At 49.5% G+C, this 26,484-nt stretch overlaps 1 protein-coding gene across 5 annotated transcripts in view; it reads right to left on the reverse strand.

The window, feature by feature from the left end:
• LOC140408348 (PH and SEC7 domain-containing protein 1-like) overlaps positions 1–25,175 on the reverse strand; it is a 613,055-nt gene extending 587,880 nt beyond the window's left edge. Inside the window, exons 1-2 of one of the 5 annotated variants that reach the window (XM_072495423.1) lie at positions 25,092–25,167; positions 23,789–24,437 (exon numbers count right to left, since the gene is read on the reverse strand). In XM_072495423.1, the coding sequence (XP_072351524.1) occupies positions 23,789–24,388 (600 nt within the window). In that variant the 5' untranslated portion in view covers positions 24,389–24,437; positions 25,092–25,167. Of the gene's footprint in view, positions 1–23,788; positions 24,438–25,091 lie in introns of all 5 variants that reach the window. The other 4 variants (XM_072495424.1, XM_072495425.1, XM_072495426.1 and 1 more) reach the window with 4 other exon arrangements.
• Between the last annotated feature and the right edge of the window lie 1,309 nt (positions 25,176–26,484).

Below are 26,484 nucleotides of genomic sequence, written 5' to 3' on the forward strand. Positions count from 1 at the left end.
AGGATGGGGGGAAGGGGGGGTGTTGTTAGAGGGTGGTGGTGTTAGTAAGTAATTAAGTAAATACATAATCTTTAGGAGGCTTACATTAGCACTGCAATGATGTTACTGTGAAAATTCCCCAATCGCCACACTCCAGCACTTGTTCGAGTACACGGAGGGAGAATTCAAAATGTCCAATTCACATGACAGCACGTCATTCGGGACTTTGTGGGAGGAAACCGGAGCACCCGGAGGAAACCCACGCAGACACGTGGAGAACGTGCAGACTCCGCACAGACAGTGACCCAAGAAGGAATCGAACCATGTATTGTAAGGTTTGGGCCAGATTCTCACTTAGATTAAAGCAAATGACTACAGACGCTGGAATGTGAAACAAAAACAGAAAATACGGGGCAGTCTCAGCAGGTCTGACAGCATCTGTGGAGAGAGAAGGAAGCTAACGTTTTGAGTCTGGATGACTTTGACGAAGAGTCAAAGTCTACAGATGACAAATGCTACAAGATAAAGGCATGTAAAATCGTCGGCTCTAACGCACCCCTTCCTGATGAGCTCAACGCATTTTATGCCCGCTTTGAGCAAGAGGTCAGAGAGAGAGAGCCCTCCACCCCAGAAGCCACGGATGAACTTGTATCTGAGATCACCACTGCAGACGTCAGAGCAGCCTTCTCTTTTAAAAAAAAATATATATTTTATTCAAATTTTTCGGCCAAACAAAACAATACAAAGGTTTTCCTTTTTTACAACAGTAAAACAATATAAATAACAGTGACCGTTTTAACAAGTAAATAAATAATATATAAACTAAATGGCAACTGCCATAACAAAAATAAGAACTCTCCAGATTATAAAATCAAACAATCCAATATACATAACCAAGTACAAATATCTATACAAAAACACACCCCTGAGGACCCACCCGAGCCCCCCCCTCCCCCATCCCCCCTGGGTTGCTGCTGTTACCTTCCCATTTCTTTTATCGTTCTGCGAGGTAGTCAATGAACGGTTGCCACCGCCTGGTGAACTCTTGAGCCGAACCCCTTAGTACGAACTTTATCCGTTCTAGTTTTATAAACCCTGCCATGTCATTTATCCAGGTCTACACGCCCGGGGATTTGGCTTCCTTCCACATAAGCAATATCCTTCGCCGGGCTACTAGGGACGCAAAGGCCAAGACATCAGCCTCTTTCGCCTCCTGCACTCCCGGCTCTTCTGCAACCCCGAATATAGCCAACCCCCAGCCTGGCTCGACCCGGACCCCCACCACCTTCGAAAGCACCCTTGCCACCCCCACCCAGAAACCCTGCAGTGCCAGGCATGATCAAAACATGTGGGTGTGGTTTGCTGGGCTTCTCGGGCATCTCCCACACCTGTCCTCTACCCCGAAAAATTTACTGAGCCTTGCTCCGGTCATATGCGCCCTGTGCAAAACCTTGAATTGTATCAGGCTTAGCCTGGCGCACGAGGACGACGAGTTTACCCTACGTAGGGCATCAGCCCACAGCCCCTCCTCAATCTCTTCCCCCAGCTCTTCTTCCCATTTCCCCTTCAGCTCATCCACCATAATCTCCCCCTCGTCCCTCATTTCCCTGTATATATCCGACACCCTACCATCCCCCACCCATGTCCCTGAGATCACTCTATCTTGAATCTCCTGCGTCGGGAGCTGCGGGAATTCCCTCACCTGTTGCCTCGCAAAAGCCCTCAGTTGCATGTACCGAAATGCATTATTCCCTTGGGGCAACCCATATTTTTCCGTCAGCGCTCCCAGACTCGCAAACGTCCCATCTACGAACAGATCTCTCAGTTGCACAACCCCAGCTCTCTGCCATGCTCCAAATCCCCCATCTATTCTCCCCGGGACAAACCTGTGATTATTTCTTATCGGGGACCGCACCGAGGCTCCCGTCCTTCCCCTATGTCGTCTCCACTGCCCCCAAATTTTTAGCGTTGCCAGCACCACTGGACTTGTGGTGTATTTCTTCGGGGAGAACGGCAACGGCGCCGTCACCATTGCTTGTAGGCTGGTTCCTTTGCAGGACGCCATCTCCAATCTCTCCCACGCCGCTCCCTCCCCTTCTCCCATCCACTTACACACCATTGAGATATTGGCGGCCCAGTAGTATTCACTTAGGCTCGGTAGTGCCAGTCCCCCCCTATCCCTGCTATGCTGCAAGAACCCCCTCCTCACTCTCAGGGTCTTCCCGGCCCACACAAAACTCATGACACTTCTCGATTTTCTTGAAAAACGCCTTCGTGACCATCACCGGAAGGCACTGAAACACAAAAAGGAATCTCGGGAGGACTACCATTTTGACCGCCTGCACCCTACCCACCAGTGACAGGGGCACCATGTCCCATCTCTTAAAATCCTCCTCCATCTGTTCTACCAATCTTGTTAAATTAAGCCTATGTAAGATTCCCCAACTCCTGGCTATCTGAATCCCTATGTACCGGAAATCTCTAGTTACCTTCCTCAGCGGTAAATCATCTATTCCCTTGCTCTGCTCCCCCGGATGCACCACAAACAACTCACTCTTCCCCATATTCAATTTGTACCCCGAAAATTCCCCAAACTCCCTGAGTGTCTGCATTATCTCAGGCATCCCCTCCACTGGGTCCGCAACATACAGCAATAAATCATCTGCATACAATGATACCCGGTGTTCTTCTCCTCCCCTGGGTACTCCCCTCCACTTCCTGGAGCCCCTCAGTGCTATGGCCAGGGGCTCAAACGCCAATGCAAACAGTAACGGAGACAGGGGACACCCCTGCCTCGTCCCTCTATGAAGACGGAAGTAGTCAGACCTCTGCCTGTTCGTGACCACACTTGCCACCGGGGCCCTATACAGCAGCTGTACCCATCCAATAAACCCTTCTCCAAAACCAAATCTCCTCAGCACCTCCCACAGATAGTCCCACTCCACTCTGTCGAATGCTTTCTCGGCGTCGATCGCCACCACTATCTCCGCCTCCCCCTCTGGTGGGGGCATCATTATTACCCCTAGCAACCTCCGTATGTTCGTGTTCAGCTGTCTCCCCTTAACGAACCCAGTTTGATCCTCGTGGACCACCCCCGGGACACAGTCCTCTATCCTCGTCGCCATCACCTTGGCCAGGAGCTTAGCATCTACGTTTAAAAGGGAAATGGGCCTGTAGTGGGTCTTTTTCCTTCTTCAAAAGGAGCAATATCGTCGCCTCCGACATAGTCGGGGGCAACTTCCCCCTTTCCCTGGTCTCATTAAATGTTCTCGTCAAAAGCGGGGCCAGTAGGTCCATATATTTCCTATAAAATTCCACCGGGAATCCGTCCGGTCCTGGGGCCTTCCCCGCCTGCATGCTCCCAATCCCTTTTACCACCTCCTCCATCTCAATCTGTGCTCCCAGTCCCGCCCTCTCCTGCTCCTCCACCTTCGGGAATTCCAGCTGATCCAGGAAACACATCATTCCCTCCTTCCCTTCCGGGGGCTGAGCCTTATATAACCTCTCATAGAATGCCTTGAACACCCCGTTCACTCTCTCTGCTCCCCGTTCCATCTCTCCCTCCTCATCTCTCACCCCACCTATCTCCCTCGCTGCTCCCCTCTTCCTCAATTGGTGGGCCAGTAGCCGACTCGCCTTCTCTCCATACTCATACTGTACACCCTGTGCCCTCCTCCACTGTGCCTCTGCCTTACCCGTGGTCAGCAGGTCAAATTCCACATGTAACCTTTGTCTTTCCCTGTACAGTCCCTCCTTCAGTGCCTCTGCACATTGCCTGTCTACCCTCAAAAGTTCTCTCAACAATCGCTCCCTTTCTTTACCCTCTTGCTTCCCTTTATGTGCCCTTATGGATATCAGTTCCCCTCTGACCACCGCCTTCAACGCCTCCCAGACCACTCCCACCTGAACCTCTCCATTGTCATTAAGCTCCAAGTACCTTTCGATACGTCCCCTCACCCTTAAACATACCCCCTCATCCGCCAATGAGCCCATATCCATTCTCCAGAGTGGGTGCTGTTCTTTTTCCTCTCCTACCTCCAGGTCTACCCAATGTGGAGCGTGGTCCGAAATGGCTATGGCCGTATACTCCGTCCCTGTCACCTTCGGAATCAGTGCCCTTCCCAAGACAAAAAAGTCTATCCGTGAGTATACTTTGTGAACATGGGAGAAAAATGAGAACTCCTTACTCCTAGGTCTACTAAATCTCCAGGGGTCTACCCCTCCCATCTGCTCCATGAAGTCCTTGAGCACCCTGGCCGCTGCAGGCCTCCTCCCGGTCCTGGACCTCGACCGGTCCAGCCCTGGATCAAGCACCGTATTGAAGTCTCCCCCCATTATCAACTTTCCCGCCTCCAGGTCCGGGATACGTCCCAACATACGCCTCATAAAATTTGCATCATCCCAGTTCGGGGCGTATACGTTCACCAGAACCACCACCTCCCCTTGCAATCTACCCCCACTATCCGCCACTGTGGTCTTTGCCTCAAACAGTACCCGTTTTCCCACTAAGATAGCCACCCCCCTATTCTTCGCATCTAAACCCGAATGAAACACCTGCCCCACCCATCCTTTACGTAGTCTGACCTGGTCTATCAGTTTCAGATGCGTCTCCTGCAACATAACCACATCTGCCTTTAATTTCTTTAGGTGTGCGAGTACCCATGCCCTTTTAATCGGCCCGTTCAGCCCTCTCACGTTCCACATGATCAGCCGGGTTGGGGGGCTCTTTACCCCCCCGCCCCTTGTCGACTAGCCATCCCCTTTTTTAACCCAGCTCCTCACCCGGTTCCCACGTACCCGTATATCCCCCCGACGGTGCCCTCCCGCCTCGACCACCCCATCCCATAACAGCTCCCCCTTCTCCTTAGCAGCAGCAACCCAGTTAACCCCCCCCCCCTCCGCTAGATCTCCCTCTAGCGTAGTTGCACCCCCCATGTTGCTCCCAGAAGTCAGCGAACTCTGGCTGACCTCGGTCCCCACTGTGCGAGGCCCCCTCCTTCCTGCGTCCCTGTTCCCGCCACAATTACCATAGCGCGGGAACAAAGCCCGCGTTTCCCACTCGGCCCCGCCCCTAATGGCCGGCGCCCACAGTTCCTTATACTCCCCCCCCACCCCCCCAACATGGGGAAGAGAGAAAAGTTACAGGATCACAGAATTAACAAATTGAAAAATCATCCCCCCCCCCTTCCCCTTCTTCGCCCCACATAATCACCCCACCACTTTGTCCCAGAAGCTCTTTCTCTCGCCAGACTATTCCAGCTTCTTGTCCACAATGAATGTCCACGCCTCTTCTGCCGTCTCAAAGTAGTGGGGCTTCCCTTGGTGCGTGACCCACAATCTCGCCGGTTGCAACATTCCAAACTGAACCTTCTTTTTGTGAAGCACCGCCTTAGCCAGATTGAAACTTGCCCTCCTTCTCGCCACCTCCGCACTCCAATCCTGGTATACGCGGATCACCGCGTTCTCCCACCTACAGCTCCGAGTTTTCTTCGCCCATCTGAGGACCGTCTCTCTGTCATTGTAGCGGAGAAACCTCACCACTATAGCTCGAGGTATTTCTCCAGCCTTTGGTCTTCGCGCCAGATCTCGTTAGGCTCCCTCCACCTCCAAAGGGCCCGTCGGGGCCTCCGATCCCATTAGCGAGTGAAGCATCGTGCTCACATATGTCCCGACGTCGGCCCCTTCTGCGCCTTCGGGAAGACCCAGGACTCTTAAATTCTTCCTCCTCGAATTATTCTCCAGTGCTTCCAACCTCTCCACACACCTTTTGTGTTGTGCCTCGTGCGTCTCTGTCTTCACCACCAGGCCCTGTATTTCACCTTTGTTTTCAGCGGTCTTTGCCTTCACGACCCGAAGCTCCAGCTCTTGGGTCCTCTGCTCCTCCTTTAGCCCTTCAATCGCCTGTAATATCGGGGCCAACAGCTCCTTCTTCAACTCCTTCTTCAGCTCTTCCACACAGCGCCGCAGGAACTCTTGTTGCTCCGGGCCCCATAACAAACGGCCACCTTCCGACGCCATCTTGCTTTGAGCTTCCCTTCCTAGCCGCTGCTCCAGAGGATCCTCCGTAATCCGGCCGCTATCCTCTCCCTTTTCCATGCGTGTCCGGGGGGGATTCCCTTCTGGTTTACCGCACAGTGTTTTTAGCCGTTTAAAATGCCGTTGGGGCTCCTATTAAGAGCCCAAAAGTCCGTTCCAACGGGAGATGCCGAAACGTGCGACTCAGCTGGTCATTGCCGCACCCGGAAGTGCAGAGCAGCCTTCTCGAAGGTCAACCCACGGAAAGCCACTGGCCCGGATGGGGTACATGGACGAGCACTCAGGTCTTGCGCGGATCAGCTGGCGGGGGTATTCGCAGACATCTTCAACCTCTCTTTACAACAATCTGAGGTCCCTATCTGCTTGAAGAAGACGACCATCATCCCTGGACCAAAATAAAGCCAAGCAGCGTGCCTTAATGACTATCGTCCAGTGGCTCTTGACATCCATCATCATGAAGTGCTTCGAAAGGTTAGTCATGGCACGAATCAACTCCAGCCTCTCAGATTGCCTTGATCCACTACAGTTCGCCTACCGCTGCAACAGGTCCACAGCAGACGCCATCTCCATGGCACTGCACTCTACCCTGGAACACCTAGATAACAAAGACACCTATGTCAGACTCCTATTTATCGACTATAGCTCAGCCTTCAACACCATCATTCCTACGAAACTCATCTCCAAACTCCGTGGCCTTGGCCTCGGCTCCTCCCCCTGCGACTGGATTCTGAACTTTCTAACCCACAGGCCACAATCAGTAAGGATAGGCAACAACACCTCCTCCACGATCATCCTCAACACCGGTGCCCCACAAGGCTGTGTCCTCAGCCCCCTACTATACTCCTTATACATCTATGACTGTGGCCAAATTCCCCTCCAACTCGATTTTCAAATTTGCTGGTGACACCACCGTAGTGGGTCGGATTTCAAACAATGACGAAACAGAGTATAGGAATGAAATAGAGAATCTGGTGAACTGGTGCGACGACAATAATCTCTCCCTCAATGTCAACAAAACGAAGGAAATTATCATCGGCTTCAGGAAGCGTAGTGGAGAACATGCCCCTGTCTACGTCAATGGGAACGAAGTAGAAAGGGTCGAGAGCTTCAAGTTTTTAGGTGTACAGATCACCAACAGCCTGTCCTGGTCCCCCCATGCCGTCACTATAGTTAAGAAAGCCCACCAACGACTCTACTTTCTCAGAAGACTGAGGAAATTTGGCATGTCAGCTACTACCCTCACCAACTTCTACAGATGCACCACAGAAAGCATTCTTTCTGGTTGTATCACAGCTTGGTATGGAGCCTGCTCTGCCCAAGACCGCAGGAAACTACAAAAGGTCGTGAATGTAGCCCAGTCCATCACCCAAACCAGCCTCCCATCCATTGACTCTATCTATAATTCCCGCTGCCTCAGAAAGGCAGCCAGCATAATTAAGGACCCCACGCACACCAGGCATACTCTCTTCCACCTCCTTCAGTCAGGAAAAAGGTACCAAAGTTTGAGGTCACGTGCCAACCGACTCAAGAACAGCTTCTTCCCGACTGCCATCAGACTTTTGAATGGGCCGACCTCGTACTAAGTTGATCTTTTCTCTACACCTTGCTATAACTGTAACATTATATTCTGCAGTCTCTCCTTCCTTCCTTATGTACGGTACGCATTGTTTGTACAGCATGCAAGAAACAATACTTTTCACTGTATACTGATACATGTGACAATAATAAATCAAATCAAATCAAAGATGCTGCCTGACCTGCTGAGACTGCCCAGTATTTTCTTTTTTTGTTTCACACTTAGATTGTTGGGGTTGAACTGAAAGGTGAGCTCCGGCAGCAAATTAACCCATCTGCTGCCAGATCCATCATGGCCGACACGGTGCCCCTGACAGCCATTTTCTTGACTATCACCGTCGCCCGGAGAACGTCCTCCTACGGGATTTTGTTTTTGCACTATACAGCACTGGAGTATTGCATTTAGTTCTCGACATCACAGTTCAAGATGGGTGTATTGGCTGCTAAGAAAGTGTAACAGATATGATACCCAGATTAAATTACAACGACAGTTGGATAGAGGCCTGCTTTCCCTTGAGCATAGAAGATTGAAGGATGATCTAATTGTTGTGTTTAAGGTGATTAATGGGGGGTAGATAGAGAGAGATCATTCCCTCTGGTCAGGTGGCATAACATTAAAATTACAGACAGGCCACTCAGGGCCGATATCAGGAAGCATTTTGCCACAGAAAGTGAAAATCTGGAATTCCCGCCCCCAATAACCTGTCGAAACGAGGCCTAGTGAAAATTTCAAAACTGAGATTTATACATTTTTGTTCAGCTCGAAGGTTAAGGAAAGTGAAATCATGGTGGGTAAATAGAGTTGAGTTTCAGATCAGCCATGGTCTACTCATATGGTAGAACAGGTTGGCAGTGTAGCCACCTAAAGTGGCCAACACCCGATTTAAAATGGCGAACTGCAAAGGCTGATGGGAAAGTCAGCCAACAACACAGAAACCAGCGGCTGCAGGTTTGCTGTGTATTTACCTCTGCAAAAACCGGACAACATTGATACCAGCGGCCATCAGCATAGCAAAGTAGCAGCCATCTGCGTACTGGTGAGCAATCCCCGGGAACAATAAGTAACATTTTGGACACACAAAGCAAAGCCAGACTCCTCGGCGCCAGCAGGAGCCATCACAAAGGAGGTGAACCAGCACCTCAAGACCGCCCATCGATCAGGGAACCGCTCCAGTATTGGAGAAAATTGAACCAAGCGATTGGGACAAAGTCCAATCACTTGAGACCAGGTACAGGGTCCGCCCCGAAAGGCGGGAAGCCCCTGGGGACTATAAGAGTTAAGCCCCAAGTTCAAATCGCGCTCTTCACTCTTCAACAACTCTTCTCTTCTTCACCTCTTCTTCCATCCCGGGTCACCCAGCAACACGAACCAACATTGACCGTGACCGGTGCAGTGACTCCAGTGATCACCGAAACCCGTAAGGCTTAACTCAACGCTCGCTACGAGATAGGCGCTCCTAGCTACTAATCTGTACCAACTTCGAATCCCGCAGACTCAGAACCCGAACGAAAGGCCATTTGTTCCCCTGACCTGGTGGGCCAGTCCGAAGTTAAGTGTAAGCCTGTTAGTTGTAGAAGTAGCTTAGATGTAGAATTTGTGCATGAGTAGCGATTACTGTGTATAATAAATGTGCTTTGATTTAAATCTTACTAATCGGTGTATTGGGTTATTGATCATTACTCAGACTTGAACCTCGTGGCGGTATCATAAAGATACCTGGCGACTCGAGAGCAAAGGTGATAAAACAGAGCAATTGAACCAAGGAGAAAATCAGCAACAGCAGGCACAAGGGGCTGAACAGAGGGGCTGAATGACCTACTCCACTTTCTATATTCTTACGATGTGGTGTTTTGCTGTTGAAGGCACAAAACTTTCTGCACTCAAACACACTGAAACTCTTAGAACAGGCACTCTGATGAAGGGCTTGCCCTGATGAAAGTTTTGTGCCTCCAACAGCAAACACAACATCGTAAGAATATAGAAGGGTAAGCAAGATGAGAATGTCCATTCCCCAATGACTTACCAGATCAATTAATTGCCAAGCATGCTCTTTAGTCTTGCAGATGAGCTCTGTGTTTGACTTATCTGATCCCATCTGGGATGGGAGAGGGAGAGTGATAGCTAACTACAATACCTACTGTATGGGAGAGGGTCAGGAAAAAGCAACCACGGTTCCTGGTCTGGATTATTTCCCAGCCGCTCCTGCCAAAACATGTCGAACCATGAATGTTGGACAAGGATAGACCCACTGTTGGCTGTGATGACCTTCTGTGTTAGGGGCATGAATGAAATGGTGAGATATTGCAGGCCCAGGATGGAACTGTACTGGAGCATTAGTCAATGCCTGTGGAAATGGCGGAAGAGAGAAAGAATGAGGATAAAGCAATATCTGACTTTTGCACTTGTTCTCCACTTTCTAATGCAAACACCTGAATTTTACCGACACACTTTGGTTCTCGCTGCAGGGACCAAATAGCAGTCTCAAGCGGGACCAAGTGAATGGCAGGGCTGCAGAGGGAATCTTACTGGTGATGGCCAATTAAGAGGTTGAGGTGCCCTCTGATGTGCTGAGGCCAGGTAGGCAGCAAGCCCCTGTGATCAGAGAGGTGAACCCTCCAATTGCAGCATCAGGACCATAGGGATAGCCATTGCCACTGGGAGGCCCTTCCATGCATGGGACATGCCATCTCTGAGAAGGAAGGAAGCCCCCCTCTGCTGGTAGCCACTGGGGAACCAGCTCAGTTTATTTGGCAATCTTCCTACGTGGTGGGGGAGCATTCCAACACCAGTAAAATCCCAATGTCATAGTCAATAGGCCAATTACTTAGCTACATTTGCCAAGCTGTTGCCATTACCACCTTTGATAAAAAGCTGTAATGGTGGGAACATGTCAAACTCCCCTCCCTATTGGGTAGCACGGTGGCGCAGTGGTCACACAATAAATGGTAGAACCTTTGCGAGTATTGAGAGCAGAGAGATGTGGGCGTGCATGTCCACCGATCACTGAAAGTGGCAAAGCATGTGGATAAGGTGGTCAATAAAGCATACGGCACGCTGGCCTTCATCGGGCGGGGCATTGAATATAAAAACTGACAAGTCATGTTGCAGCTGTACAGAACCTTAGGTAGGCCTCATTTGGAATTTGTGTACAATTCTGGTCGCCACACTACCAGAAGGACGTGGATGCTTTGGAGAGGGTACAGAAGCGGTTTACTAGGATGTTGCCTGGTATGAAGGGCATTAGCTATGAGGAGAGGTTAGATAAACTTGGTCTGTTCTCACTGGAACAACGGAGGTTGAGAGGCGACCTGATAGAAGTCTACAAGATTATGAGTGGCATGTACAGAGTGGATAGTCAGATGCTCTTTCCTAGGGTAGGACAATCAAGTACCCGGGGACATAGGTTTTAAGTGCGTGGGGAAAAGTTTAGAATAGATGTGCGAGGCAAGTTTTTTTACACAGCGGGTGGTAAATATATGGAACGCGCTGCCTGTGAAGGTGGTGGGAGCAGGTACGATAGCGGCATTTAAGGGGCATCTAGACAAATATATGAATCGGGAGGGAATGGAAGGATACGGACTCCGTAAGTGCAGACGGTTTTAATTTAGGCAGGTACCATGGTCGGCGCAGGCTTGGAGGGCCGAAGGTCCGGTTCCTGTGCTGTATTGTTCTTTGTTTGTTGTCTCACGGTGCCGAGCACCCGGGTTCGGTCCATGTGGAGTTTGCACATTCTCCCCGTGTCTGCGTGGGTATCATCCTCAAAACCCAAAAAGATGTGCAGGGTAGGTGGATTGGCCATGTTAAATTGCCCCTTAATTGGAAAAAAAAGAGTTGGGTACTCTAAATTTATTTTTTTTAAACTCCCCTCCCTTTGTCATCTGCTGCCACTGACCCTCCACCCCTTGTTCTCCTTAATCTTGGCATGTGTGGCCCATTAACCAACTTAAGCATTACCCTAACAGGGATCTGCTAACACAACAGAGATCGGGGGCTGGATTCTCCCAAAATGGGGCTATAGCCCCACGCCGGAGTAAAAACGCTGGCGTTTCACTCCCCAGTTTCCTGCAAAAAATAAAGAATGATTCACTTACCTGCAGGAGGCTAGCAGGGACCCAGGGAGCTTATAGAATCATAGAATTTACAGTGAAGAAGGAGGCCATTCAGCCCACCGGGTCTGCATCGGCCTTGGAAAGAGCACCTTACTTAAGCCCATGCCTCCACCCTATCCCTGCAACCCAGCAATCCTACCCAACCTTTTTGGACACGAAGGGCAATTTATCATGGCTAATCCATCTAACTTGCACACCTTTGGACTGTGGGAGGATACCGGAGCACCCGGAGAAAACCCACGCAGACACGGGGAGAACGTGCCGACTCTCCGCACAGACAGTGACCCAAGCCGGGAATCGAACCTGGGTCCCTGGAGCTGTGAAGCAACTGTGCTAATCACTGTGCTACCGTGCTGCCCGCTACTATGTTACCGTGCTTCACGCAGCTTTGGCTGCGGATACGGGCCCCCGCAGCTCCGGTTCAGAGTTTGTGCATCCTCACAGCGGCAGCCTCCAGCGGCTGCGCTGAGCGCCATAGCGGACTCGGACCGTGGACCATCACGAAGAAACAAGGTCCCCCCGATCGGCCCCGCGCCCCTGCATTGGACCGGCCCGATCGCTGCCCCGGCCGCCCATAAGGCCTCCCCCGGTGCTGGAACCCCCGCTCCCCACCAGGGCGGCTTTGGACTGAGTCAGCAGCCGCCGCGCGGGAATCCCGACTAGCCATACATGGTTAGAACCAAGCCGTTGGAAACGGTTGGTCGGGAGCAGACTTTCGCTGGGAGGGCCTCTGGCAATGGCCCCCCAGCCGCGCGGCGTGAATCACGGACGAGCGATTCTCCGAGGCCCGGAGAATCGCCGGAGTGGCCCCGGGCACGACCCGGCCAGGAATGTCGATTCCCCCCCCCCCCCCGCGGCAAACGCGATTTTGATGCGGGGCTGCGGAGAATCCAGCCCCTGGAATCAAATCCAGGACTCAGATTTTCAGGTTCTACATCCAAATGCATATAATCACTGGGGATGGGGGACAGTATTTGTGCTTTCAATTATAAATCACTGTCATAATTTATCAGTGTTATGGGCCAGGGTTTAGAAACTCCAAAGTATTTTATGAAGTCCACCTGACCTACAACCTTTCTGCTGAATTTGGCTAGGATGAGCACAAGAGCCTTCACTTCAGGTGTGATTCAACAATCTTCCTAGATACTTTAATCAAAACAAGCTTTATTCTAAGAACTTAGTTAACATTTAGATAAACACACAGCAAGAATTTTTATCAGACACAAACATAAAGACAGCTACAGTAATCTATGTATCACACTGAATGAATTCCCCCTTAACTGTTCCAATTCAACAACAAAATCCTATAAACCAAAAACCTCTCTTCAAGTGCGTGGCCCAGCATGCTGCATTCTCACTTTTATGAGACTGGCTTTCCCTGAATATATATTTTAAGTTGCCAAAGCATGTAGCCACAACCTGTTTACTTCTGGAACAGATATTTAAAATGAAAATAGAGAGACATCGGCCAAAACACTTCTTTCTCATGTCTGTAACCCATAGCAGTCAAAAACTGAAAGTGAAACTCAAAATAGCTCACACAGCCACAGCCCAGCTCCACCCACACAATGACATCACTGAAGCCATGTGATAAGACAAAAATCTTTCTTAAAGGGACAATCCCATGACATCAGTACCTTGGGAGAAAGGCTTGTACTTATGGACATCCCATCTCCAGAGATGTATGAAGCAGATGAAACACGTGCTTATGTCTGTTTTTGTAGCTTGGTTTTCCTGGAGCAAGTCACAAGTTGCTAGCCTGAAGCCAGAGGCTATTGATTGAAGGGCGTCTCTCTACACCAAGCATGGCTGTGACCACTCTTACTGCCTGCATGTTGATAGTCAGCCTGTTAAGCCGCATTACGAATGCATCCTTCCATGGCCACTGACTGGAACTATTAGACTATTCTAAATTGGAAAAGGCTCAGGGAGTCAGAAGCACAAAGGGACTTAGGAGTCCTAGTTCAGGATTCTCTTAAGGTTAACGTGCAGGTTCAGTCGGCAGTTAGGACGACCAAGACAATGTTAGCATTCATGTCGAGATGGCTAGAATACAAGAGCAGCGATGTACTTCTGAGGCTGTATAAGACTCTGGTCAGACCCCATTTGGAATATTGTGAGCAGTTTTGGTATCTAAAGAAGGATGTGCTGGCCTTGGAAAGGGTGAAGACGAGATTCACAAGAATGATACTTGGAATGACGGGCTTGTCACATGAGGAACGGTTGAGAACTCTGGGTCTGTACTCGTTGGAGTTTAAAGGATATGGGGGGATCTTATTGAAACTTACAGGATACGGAGAGGCCTGGATAGAATGGACGTGGAGAGGATGTTTCCACTTGTAGGAAAAACTAGAACCCAAGGGCACAGCCTCAGATTGAAGGGGTGATCCTTTAAAACTGAGATGAGAAGGCATTTCTCCAGCCAGAGGGTGATGAATCTGTGGAACCCTTTGCCGCAGAAGGCTGTGGAGGCCAAATCACTGAGTGCCTTTAAGATAGATAGCTTCTTGATAAATAAGGGGATCAAGGGTTATGGGGAGAAGGCAGGAGAATGGGAATGAGAAACATATCAGCCTTGATTGAACGACGGAGAAGACTCAATGGGCCGAATGGCCTAATTCTGTCCTATGTCTGATGGTCTTATGGAACCTGAGCCCAGAGCTTCTGGTACAGAGGCAGGGAAGCTACCCACAAGATCTACCTCCAGGGGAAAGAGGACACAGTTTTAGTACAGGGTGCCTTAATCCCCACACTTGTACACCTGGGACATTATTACACTAGTATATTAAGGAAAATTTGATTGAAACAGATTAATTCACAATACAGATAGAGACACCGGGCACCCTTAAAAAAGTGCAAATGACTAAGAATGCAGTACAAGGGATGGCATCAAAGTTGGCAATATTAGTGCATGATTTCGCAACACATTGGAAGAATATTCTTCTGTTGAATATTAAATAAACAAATGAGTGATCCACTAAAATAACAAACAGAGGAAGATCGCCTGAATGCATTAAGAATGTGCCGATCAATATCTTTCCAAGACTAATAAACTCTGGGGGATCCAGCAAATTTAAGCAAAACCCTTCTGTTGGTGTCAAACATTTTATTTTTAAAAGCAGAAATATTCAGTATTTTCAGTAACCCTCGTTTTGCCCCTTATTCAGTTTGATAGTTTGCTTCTTTAAAAGGAAGAGAGCATAGATTCAAGCAATTTGCTATCCACAAAGTGCTGATCAGGAGTTTCACTTGTGATTTACTTTCCGAGCACTATAGTACAAGCTCCCGCCTACAGAATGAATGGAACACACTTCCAGCTGGGGAAATGCAGGACCAGGTGCGGGACTGAAGCACACGCATTAGCTGTGATCTCTAGTCTGATTAGTATTAGTGGCAATGAAGTCATTATAATAGGTCTCAGCATTGCTGAACAGGAAACGGGAAGTCAGCCAGGGCCCCAGCTCCTCATCGCTACCTAATGGCCCCGTGTTAGAAAGTTCCCAGCACATCAGAACGGCCGGCTGATACCTAGAGGATCATTTCGTGAAATATCTTTCACCGAGAATTTCTTGGGCCTCCTCCCGCATCATAAGTTTGGAAGTTGCTCAGCTGCATTTGCACACAAATGTCACCAGATAGGATGAAGCCCAGAGAAATTTACTAGTGCCTAAAAGTACTTGTGCGGTATCTGAAAAATAGTTAACAACTAAAGGTGCGCCTATACAATAACACCAAAGCATGGACGGTGTCAGAATTCAAACGTGTGGTGTTTAGGCACTACAACAGCAAAGTAACGATGGCTGCTTTCCCTTTGAGGGGGAGTACTGACTGGTGGTGAGGGTCACCACACCTCAGGCAAGGGGCAAGGTGGAGAAGACAGGGCCTTCATGAATAACCTCAGCCGGTATGGGAATCGAACCCGAGCTGTTGGCCGTGCTCTGCATCACAAACCAGCCGTCCAGCCAACTGAGCTAACTGGCCCCACCACAACAGTGCAAGAACAAATGGGCCAGTCTGCGCTATGCATCTGCTCCACGAGTGACAATAACCGTGCCTGATCTTCTTCCTCTGCCCCATTTTCCTGTGCTATTCCCTTGATTCTCTTTGTATCGCAAAATCTAATTGCTGTCCCTCTCTCTTGAATATATTCAATGATGGAGCCCCCACGGCCCTCTGGGGTAGAGAATTCCAGAGATTCAGAACTCTGTGAGTGAATTCCCCTCCTCTCAATCCTAAATGACCACCCCTTATTGATCTGATCATGAGAGGAATGATTTGCCAACGGGTCAAGGAGGGAGGAGACAAAATGATAAATGACGGAAGGAGGAAAGGATTTTTCTCCAATATCCCAGTCTTAAACAGGTTTGGAGGAATTATTTTTTTATTCACCAGCTGCCTGTGTCATTGAGAGATATCAGGGGCGGGATTCTGCGGGAATCGGCGGGGCGGGCAACTCCGGCGTGAAGGAGTGGCGTGAACCACTCCGGCGTCGGGCGCCCCAAAGGTGCGGAATCCTCTGCACCTTCAGGGGCTAGGCCGGCGGTGGCGTGGTTTGCGGCGTGCCAGCCGGCGGGGAAGGGGCTTGGTGCCACGCCAACCGGCGCCGATGGGCCTCCGCCGGCCGGCGCGAGTTGGCGCATGCGCGGGAGCACCAGTGTGTGCTGGCGTCATCCCAGCGCATGCGCAGGGCGTGTCCATCTCCGCGCGGCCATCGGGGAGGACCACAGCGTCCAACGCGGAAGAATAGAGTGCCCCCACGGCACAGGCCCGCCCGCAGATCGGTGGGCCCCGATCGCGGGCTGGCGACCGTGGGGGCACCTCCCAGGGCCAGATCCCCCCACGCCCCCCCCCCCCCGAGGAACTCGGAGGCCGTCCGCGCAGCCAGGTCCCGCTGGCAAATACCTGGTGTAATATACGCCGGCGGGACTGGCCAAACACGGGCCGCCAATCGGCCCATCGCGGGCCGGAGAATCACCGGGGGGGGGGCAGCTGCCAGCGGCCGCCGGCCGGTGCGGCTCAATTCCCGCTCCCGCCAAATCGAATTCTCCGGCGCCAGCGGGGGGGCGGGATTCACGCCGCCCCCGGCGATTCTCCGACCCGGCGGGGGGTCAGAGAATCCCGCCCCAGATCTCTCATCATATTTGCTTATCATATAAGTTCCGGTCTTCCCAAAGCTCCTGGCAATAGGTGAACAATCCAGAAAGATCAAGGCCGACCTTTACAGTTCACATGCCGTCGATGAAGGGGCTGGAAATTGTTAATGATGCCGCCAATTTCTATTAATCCCAATCATTTGAGATCATTGACTTGATGTCAAGCAAATACATGTCAGGGTAAAGGTCAATGTCATTTGAATTTTCTTGATCTCAGCAATGTTTTGATATGTTGCAAGTATTCATTGCAATATCAGTTTATTCGAGGAGGCACAGCAGTAGACTGGAGTTTATTCCAATAAGCAGTTTGGAGTTCCTGAGGAAAAGGATGTCTTGAACTCTTGTGCATTTAATGTAAATAATTATAATCATAGAAGTTTATTTTTCCCCCCCTGCAAGGGTGGAACTGAGGCACACTGAGATGGAGAGTTCAAGGTTTCAAGCACTAGTCTGCACTAAGTTAACAGGGTCAGGCGAGAGCAGCAACAGAGAAGTATAATCAATGTTAACACTGCAAAGTTAATGAGAGGAAAGGATCAGCCAAGGTTTCTGCATGAGGTCATTTTCAAGCGGTCCTGCTGCAAATAGTTTGTGTTACATGAGGGAAGAAATTGCATTCCTTTGGAACCGACCCAACATTTCCATCATCGCCTCAGACATATAACCAGTTAACTGGCTTGGGAAAGGAAAAACGTTATCCCAATATAATTCAGTCTGTTCGGATGGAAGTAAAGCCCAGTGTAAGTCTGGGCGAGACTGTACCCGAGTGAGACTGTGTCCCAATGTGTCAGGGTGAAACTGTACCCCAGAGTCAGACAAGGCTAGATTGCAAACCAGTGTGTGTACAGGTGAGACACTATAATTTTGTGATTGCACCCCGATATTTCGGAGTGCGACTCTACCACAGCGTGAGTCAAAGTGTGACCGTACCTAGTGTATCAGGGTATGACTATACCTCAATGTGTGTCAGATTGTGACAGAACCCCAGTGTGTGTCAGTTTGTGACTGTAGCCCAGTGTGTGTCAGTTTAAGACTGTACCCCAGTGTGTGACTGTACCCCAGTGTGCATCAGTTTGTGACTGTACCCCAGTGTGTGTCAGTATATCAGAGAAGTTGAAAACTAAAATTAAACTGACTTATGCGAGCACAGAAAAAATGAAATGAATGAAAATCACTTATTGTCACGAGTAGGCTTCAATGAAGTTACTGTGAAAAGCCCCTAGTCGCCACATTCCGGCACCTGTTCGGGGAGGCTGGCACGGGAATCAAACCGTGCTGCTGGCCTGCCTTGGTCTGCTTTAAAAGCCAGCGATTTAGCCCAGTGTGCTAAACATGTCTCCGAATCCCTGCTAATGTTCTGTGCCTCTGAGCATGCTCAGGTTAATGTGGTACACTGGCAGGCAAATATTGGTTGACCAGAAGTATTCTTCAAATAAGGAACACCACAGCATGTGAATTGTACACTTTTAGCTGGTGTTAATCAGAATTCTGTATCTTATTTTACTCTCTAAGTATCAGTTTGGACTGATTGGACCCCTTCTCTGTGGGCGGCACGGTACCACAGTGGTTAGCACTGTTGCTTCACAGCGCCAGAGTCCCAGGTTCAATTACCGGCTTGGGTCACTGTCTGTGTGGAGACAGCATGTTCTCCCCGTGTCTGTGTGGTTTTCCTCCGGGTGCTCCGGTTTCTTCCCACAAGTCCCGGAAGACGTGCTATTAGGTGAATTGGGCATTCTGAATTCCTCCTCTGTGTCCCCGAACAGAGTGTGGCGACTAGAGGCTTTTCACAGTTACTTCATTGCCATGCTAATGTAAGCCTACCTGTGACAATAAACAATATTATTATTATTATCTGTGGTGCGCTTCCCTGAAGGAGAGACTCTGATTAATTGATATGGTGGGTCTCAGTTTTGCCGGTCCCATCACACCGGTGAAGTATAAATCTTCCAGCTGAGAATAGCGACTCACTTTTCCCTGATGCCTACGCACAGTAGCCAACTTCAACAGCGACACTTCTGCACATTACCCAATGGAAGACGGTATGTGAAGGGAATGGAGAAGAAGAAAAGAGTTCAAAGAGGGCAGTCTGCTTTCTGGAACTGTGATATACGAGTGCTCTTCTGATAGACTTTGTGAAATAGTATAACGCAGCGAATAGAGAGTCAATAGAGTCACCAGCCTATGACAGAACTGCATGGAAGTGCCATAAAATACACGTCTTCTTTCAAAGCCGGTGGAACATTAAAAAAATAAATTTAGAGTACGCAATTATTTTTTCCCAATTAAGGGACAATTTAGTGTGATCAATCCACTGTTGCTCGTTTTAGCCTTAGTTTCTTAGCTCTAATTCTGTCACCTTTGCTCATGAGTCGCCAGGTATCTTTCTGATACCGCCACGTGGTTCAAGTCCAAGTAATGATTAATAATGCAATACACCGCTTAGTAAGAGTTAAATCAACGCTCATTTATTATATACAGCAATAAATACTTATACAATAATCCTACTTCTAGACTACTACCTATAACTAACAGGCCAATACTTAACTTTGGGAATGGCCCACCAGGTCAGGGAAACAAATGGCCTTTCGAATGGGTTCTGAGCCTGCGGGATTCAAAGGCTGGTACAGGCCGATAGTCAGAAGTGTCTATCTGGTAGCGATCGCTGGAGTCAAACTTACTTGATCTTGCAGAAGGGTCTCGAAGGGTGCGGACAGGAGGCGAAGGGTCCAGTTGAACTTGTCCCCTATTCTTATAGTCCCCAGGGGCTCCCGCCTCTTGGGGCGGACCTTGAACCTGGTTCCAAGTGATTGGACTTGGTCCCAATCACTTGGTTCGATATGCTCCAATAATGGAACGATTCCTTGATCGAGGGGTGGTCGTTTACCTTTCTTTGTGTCAGCTCCTGCTGGCGCCGAAAGGTCTGGGTCGGCTTTGAGTTGCTAATTTGTAGCAATTGTTCCCGGGGATGGCTGCTTAGTATGCAGATGGCTGGGTTGTTGTGATGTTGATGGCTGCAGTTATCGGTCTGTCTGGATTCCCCCAGAGGCGAATACACTGTTTTACCTGCAGCTGTCTGTTTGAGTCCTGTTGGCTGATTTTCCCATCAGCCTCTTTTGTTTGCCATTTTAAATCGGGGTTTGGCCATTCTAATCGGGAGTCAGCCATTTTACATGGCTACACCACCTAACCTGCACATCTTTGGGTTGTGGCGGTGAAACCCACATGGACACAGGGAGAATGTTAAAACACCACACAGCCAGTGACCCGGGGCCGGGATCGAACCCGGGTCCTCAGCGCCGTAGGCAGCAGTACTAACCACTGCACCACCGTGCTGTCCGAAAGCTCATGGAACTAATTAACTTTTTTATTTATTATTGCATGGGATGCGGGTATCACTGGCAAGGCCAGCATTTATTGTCCTTGAACTGAGTGGCTTGCTAATCCATTTCATAGGGCAGTTAAGAGTCAACCGCATTGCTGTGTGTTTGGTGCCCAGGTGAAGATGGGAGATTTCCTTCCCTAAAGGACATTAGTGAACCAGATGGGTCATCGTTTCTGTGGCGAGCTTTTCAATTCCAGATTTTATTAATTCAATTTTAATTCCACCAACTGCCGTGGTGGGATGTGAATCCATGTCCCCAGACCATTAGCCTGGGTCTCTGCATCACTAACCCAGTGACACCATCATCTCCCATTCCACAATTCTATTTAATCTTCTTGCTCCAGTAAATTCCCATGTTCGCTTATTGTCGTCACACTGTGTTCCCATCTAATGTGAAATGCATTTCCTTCTGTTTTTCTCATCAGAAGTTAGAATGGGCATTTCCCTCCAGAAGTTAATTATAGGTGAAACGTAGGTGAGCTTGTTATAACTTCAAATTGAGCAGATTCCAGTCTTAAACCTCAATACTGGCAGTGGAATAAGTACACAAATGCATTGAATTTAACTCTGTGTTCTTAACTTTCAAAAAACATGGGGCAGGATTCGCTGTCCAGCGACACCGAAATCGCGATTGGACGGAGGAACATGTGTTCGCCGTAATTTGAGGCCGGCGCCAGGTACGCAACAGAATGCCATGCTCCAGTGCCAATGTGTTCCACACCGCACGCCAGCGTGGGCATGCAAATTGCCAGTAAAGGCCGTTGTCATATCATTAACTGGCCCGATCTGGCATTCTCCGGGCCGCAAGCGAAGCCCCGCCTCCACCAGGTGGAATTACCGATGATGAGGTTCACTTGAGGTATTGAAAATCGGGAATCAGGCGCTATGCTTGCTGGTGGGGGTGGGGGGGGGGTTTAGATATAGTTCTTGGGGCAAAAGGGATCAAGAGCTATGGGGGGGAAGGTGGGATCAGGGTACTGATCTAGATGATCAGCCATGATCATAATGAATGGCGGAGCAGACTCGAAGGGCCGAATGGCCTCCTCCTGCTTCTTTTCTGTTTCTATGCATGTTTCTATGAACAGTGTCCAACGTCGCTATACATAGAACAGAGAACATACAGTGCAGAAGGAGGTCATTCGGCCCATCGTGTCTGCACCGACGCACTTAAAACCTCACTTCCACTCTATTTGCGTTACCCAATAGCCCCTCCTAACCATTTTGGACACTGAGGGCAATTTATCATGGCCAATCCACCTAACCTACATGTCTTTGGACTGTGGGAGGAAACCGGGGCACCCAGAGGAAACCCACGCACACACGGGGAGAACGTGCAGACTTCGCACAGTGACCCAGCAGGAAGTCAAACCTGGAACCCTGGCGCTGTGAAGCCACATTGCTAACCACTATGCTACCGTGCTGCCCCCGGTGTGCTGACAGTTGGGGTGCTGGCCGGGGGCATCTGCCAGGGCCGGGGGGAGTAGCGGGGGTCAGTCAAGAGGTGGGCCATGGGGTTGGGGTGGCCGGACATGGACCACCATTGCCGCAGCCTGCAAAGCAGCCATGTGGCTGCGCATGCCACTGACGGCCACTATGAACTTAGCGCCATGGGTGGTAGGGGTGCCTCTCCAGGCCACTCCACTAAGTACCCTCTGGCCCCCGACAGGATGGGCATACTCCAGCGCAACCAGTGCCATCTTCTTGGCAGGGATGAAGGTGTGTGGGGAGTGGAGTGCTTATATAAGCCCCTGCTTGCCAGGCTGATGATCCCGAACCCATTGTATCACATGCTGGCATGCATTGGAATTGCACTAGTTCCACGTGTCACCGGTGCTAGCCCAGCAATGTGTCCTGAATTGCTCCGGGACCGGCGCCATTTTCGGGGCCGTAGAACACTCGCGATTCAGTCCCAGCACCAGCACTTAGTCACTCAAATGGAAAATTCCGACAATGATTTTCTTTACACGTTGGATAGACCCTCCATACAGTTCAGGACACATACAGTGCAGCAATCCTCTGAAAGAGCACCCCACCCAGGTCTACTCCTCGGTCCACCCCACCGTAACCTAACCTACACATCCCTGGATTGGATTGGATTTTGTTTATTGTCACGTGTACCGAGGTACAGTGAAAAGTATTTTCCTGCGTGCAGCTCAAACAGATCATTCAGTACTTGAAAACACGAAATAGGGCGACTCAAGGTACACAATGTAAATACGTAGACACCGGCATCGGGTGAAGCATGCAGGAGTGTAGTATTAATCAGATCAGTCCATAAGTGGGTCGTTTAGGAGTCTGGTAACAGCAGGAAAGAAGCTGTTTTTGAATCTGTTCGTGCGTGTTCTCAGACTTTTGTATCTCCTGCCCGATGGAAGAAGTTGGAAGAGTGAGTAAGCCAGGTGGGAGGGGTCTTTGATTATGCTGACACTAAGGAGCAATTTAGCACGGCCAATCCACCTAACCTGCACATCTTTGGACTGTGGGAGGAAACCAGAGGACCCGGAGGAAACCTACGCAGACTCGGGGAGAACGTGCGAATTCCGCACAGACAATCGCTCAAGGCTGGAATCGAACCTGGGTCCTGGTGCTGTGAGGCAGCAGTGCTAGCCAGTGTGCCACCATGCCACCCATTATCCCACCATGCCGCCAAGACTTCAAAATAAGAATCATGTCTTACTGCAGCAATTAATTTAGCACAACACGATCTATGGCTCTTTGACCAGTTTTCTGTATCACTCAGGCAGTTGTGGCTGTGTGTCCCCTATACCATAAAACCACGGAACAAACAGAAATGAGATTGACACCTTTGACGTATACAGGAAAGGTAACAACAACAATTCTGCTCCAAGATTAAATGAACACGATTTCTTGCATGAAGCAGCATCTCTGCCGACACAACCACATTGAGTGCACTGGACGCACAGCCGAACGAATCCCACATTTTCACACTTGGCTTCGGACTGGGCAATTGACAGTATTCGCCCACAACTGAACTGTATACATTCCACTGTGGCTCTGTTCGTAAAATTTGTGATACCTGCATTGATCTCCTTCTGATACCATTCATTCACACCACTGGGCAACAACTGGCACATTGAAGGCCGGATTTTAACCTGAGACATTTGTCAGGAGCAGGTCGGATTTTGTGCTCCAGATGGTACATCGGGAACATGACCAAAAGTCACATCGTTCCCACATGGTGGGTTAGGTTAAAAAAAAAATCTGATTTAGACCCCCCACAGGTTGTTGTATCAAATGAATGCAGTCACACTGTCCCCATACATTCTACCTGACATTCACAGCATTGAACTGCACAGCACCTAATTACATGTGAACAATATTCTAACAGTGTGTTGTACATAGTTTGATGTTGTAACTGAAAGTGTGTGCTTACACATAGAATATCAACAGGATGATGTTAGCTGTGGAAAACTGCACATCGTGTTCAACAGACACATCTTCCCAGTGTCACTGGAACACTGTGGAACACATTTTCAGAAATCCTCTAGCGTTGACAGTAGGTTAGAGTACAGCATGTTGCTAACAACCTTACCTTTTGCAGTGCGTTTGGACTTGTTGGAGGGGTGCTTGTCCCAGAGTGGGTAGCCCTGCTCTCCTGCGGTGTGCCAACCAGCTTCGGGGACCAGTCCACCAGCCTAGAGGTAAACCGCTGGCCTCCTGGGCGGGGGTTTTGGCAGAGGAGGGGCGCCTCCACCGCGTTGGGCTTGCTCACTTGCACTTTCCATCTGACGCCGTCCCTCCTGGAGCTGGGGGCGCTGGCTGTGCAGGGGCAGCAGTTGTTGGCGGTGGCCGGGGGCGCTGCTGCCTGGCGGGGATCCAGGAGGTTCACACCGCCGCAGGGAGGCACATTGCCTCGGGGGTCCAGGACCCTGCAGCCGTCCCCGGGAGCGATGCTGGGGCAGGGACCTGAGCCGCTTGGGCACCGGGCACTCCCTCGCTCACGTTGCCCATTGTTACGCCGGCAGCCGCCGCAGAACTGTTTGTGGTTGTCATGGCAGCCGCCAGGAACTCCCCCGCTGTCAATCACAGCAGCATTTGCAGAGGTAGCCGGCTCTGTTTGACCAGCTGGCTGGGTGGGAGGCTGCAGACGCACATAGAGGAAGGAAGTCTTGACCTGATGCCTCTCGGCCATTTCCTGCTCATGTCGTTGCCCCCACAGTCAGGCGAAGGGGGGAAAGTTCCTGGAGAGAATTAGAGAGAGAGAGAAAAAAGACACACAAAAAGAAAGGTTCAGTCAGCGGAGAGACCTGGAAACTTCAAATTAAAACAAAAATAGAACAGACTTAAAACTTTAAAAAGTTTTTAAAAAAACATTTGAATAGAGGTTGATGCTCGAAATTTGCAATCTCGATCTTGTCCCTCCGCATTGATTCTCTAGTTCAGTTTGATGTAAACACAGCTGTCCTTCGCGACCTGTAGAAACGCTTTGGAGGTAAGGTGATAACCAGAGCTGGTTAGAAACCATTAGCCCTCATTCTCGGGACTGTGCCACATTGCTTGTCCCTCCTTCCCCCGGAGTGGCCCAGAACGTTTGGTATAAACCCCCTTGCGAAATCCACCCGGTGCGGATTTCGTGGGCTGAACGAAATGAACAAGGGCTAAGTATAAAGTGCATTCGCAATTTCGCACGCATTGCACTTGTTCTGGGAAATACCTCCTTGCAACTGACATGAGCGGGGAGTGTAAGCACTTTCCAAGATGATGGTGCAAGTTTCCCCCTTAAAAGGAAAAAAAATACATCAATTTCCACAAAGCAAGAGTCGCTTTATTGCGGCTGGTACACAATAAGAGCTGCTCACCGTTCAGTGCAACTTGTAAAAAGTTAATTTACTTACTTTGCAGGCCAGGGAGTTTGTGTGTGTGTGTGTGTGTTCAGTGTCTGCAGCCTAAACACGAGAGACTGGGGTGCGACATACAGAGAGCTCACGCACAGTACAACAGGCCAGGTTGCATCTGGCATTCATTGAGAACGCGCCTCCGCTTTGGCTAGAACTGAACAGCCATAAAATAATCTCCAGGGACAAACTGGCATGGGGGGGGGGGGGGGGGGCGGAAGAGGTTGATGAATAATATTTACTGATTGCTTACAAGACCGTTTGTAGAAAGCAGCCTCGACAAAAGGGTGTTTAGGGACAGTCTGCCAAATTTATGACTTTTGGCATAATCGAGCCTCTGTTAGCTTGGGATCTGAGTTCAGCTCCTCTCAGCGTCAATCATATTTGGTGGTTTACCAGAATGAAAAGACAAGGCACAGCTCCAAGTTAAAGCTGCTAATTTAAGTAGTTAAATTCACACATCAGTTATTATTAAGATACTTTCTTCCTTAAAGTGCAGTTTTATACATATATTGGTTTGATCAGAAGAGAGACTATTTAAGTAAATAATTAGAGATTATGAATAACTTCCCTGAGATGCTTTAAAAATATATAGGCAAGTCGTCATCTAGGTCAGTTAATCTGATTCCCATACACCAAACGCCATTAGGTCAGGTCAGGTAATGCATCAGAACATTATCACAGTCGGGTAATACCTGATAATAGGTCCTGGAGGGATTGTCTGAGATTAGGGTCAAATCGGGTACTGACTGATGGTTAGAATTGAGGTGGGTGCCTTTTGAGCAAGGGGTTAAATTGGGTTGGGTGAGATTTGGATCATGTCTTGTACTGTTTCAGAGTGGGGTTAAATAATATTGGGCAAATTAAGGTGGACATGCCTGAGATTGAGCTGAGGGTATAAATGAGTTTCTGTGTGAGAACAGTATTAGGAATGAGTTGGGTGAATCTGTCTAGATCAGACCCAGCAGATCAGAGTTTAATGGACTCCGAGAGCAAACTCCGTTTTTAAGTTCTGTGGAAGCGGCATCAGCCACAGGTAGGTTCTGTATAAAAACAGCATAAAATCAGGCACTGCTCGAGGGCAAAGCTGCCCCACTTACTCCAGGCTGACTCACAGCCAAATTCCACCAGCGTGGCAATGCCCGTGCTTGTTAAAGTCAACCCTGGCCGTTTTATGCTTTGCGTTCATTCCAGCCAACTGAAGCCAAGCAGCTGCTCATCGATGTAAAATGAAGTGCACAAAGCCTTGTTTACTCATGCAAGCAATTTCGTCGTTTTCCTCATGTCAACTAATCGCAGCCTGGGAGGGCTGTGCAATTGGCAGATTTTGCAACATTCCGTGGAGTTCTACATTGCAAGAAAGAAATAAAAAGACTATCTATTCAGTGCCTGT

The sequence above is a fragment of the Scyliorhinus torazame genome, chromosome 3, assembly GCF_047496885.1.
Source record: "Scyliorhinus torazame isolate Kashiwa2021f chromosome 3, sScyTor2.1, whole genome shotgun sequence".
In the NCBI taxonomy this organism is placed as follows: Eukaryota; Metazoa; Chordata; class Chondrichthyes; order Carcharhiniformes; family Scyliorhinidae; genus Scyliorhinus; species Scyliorhinus torazame.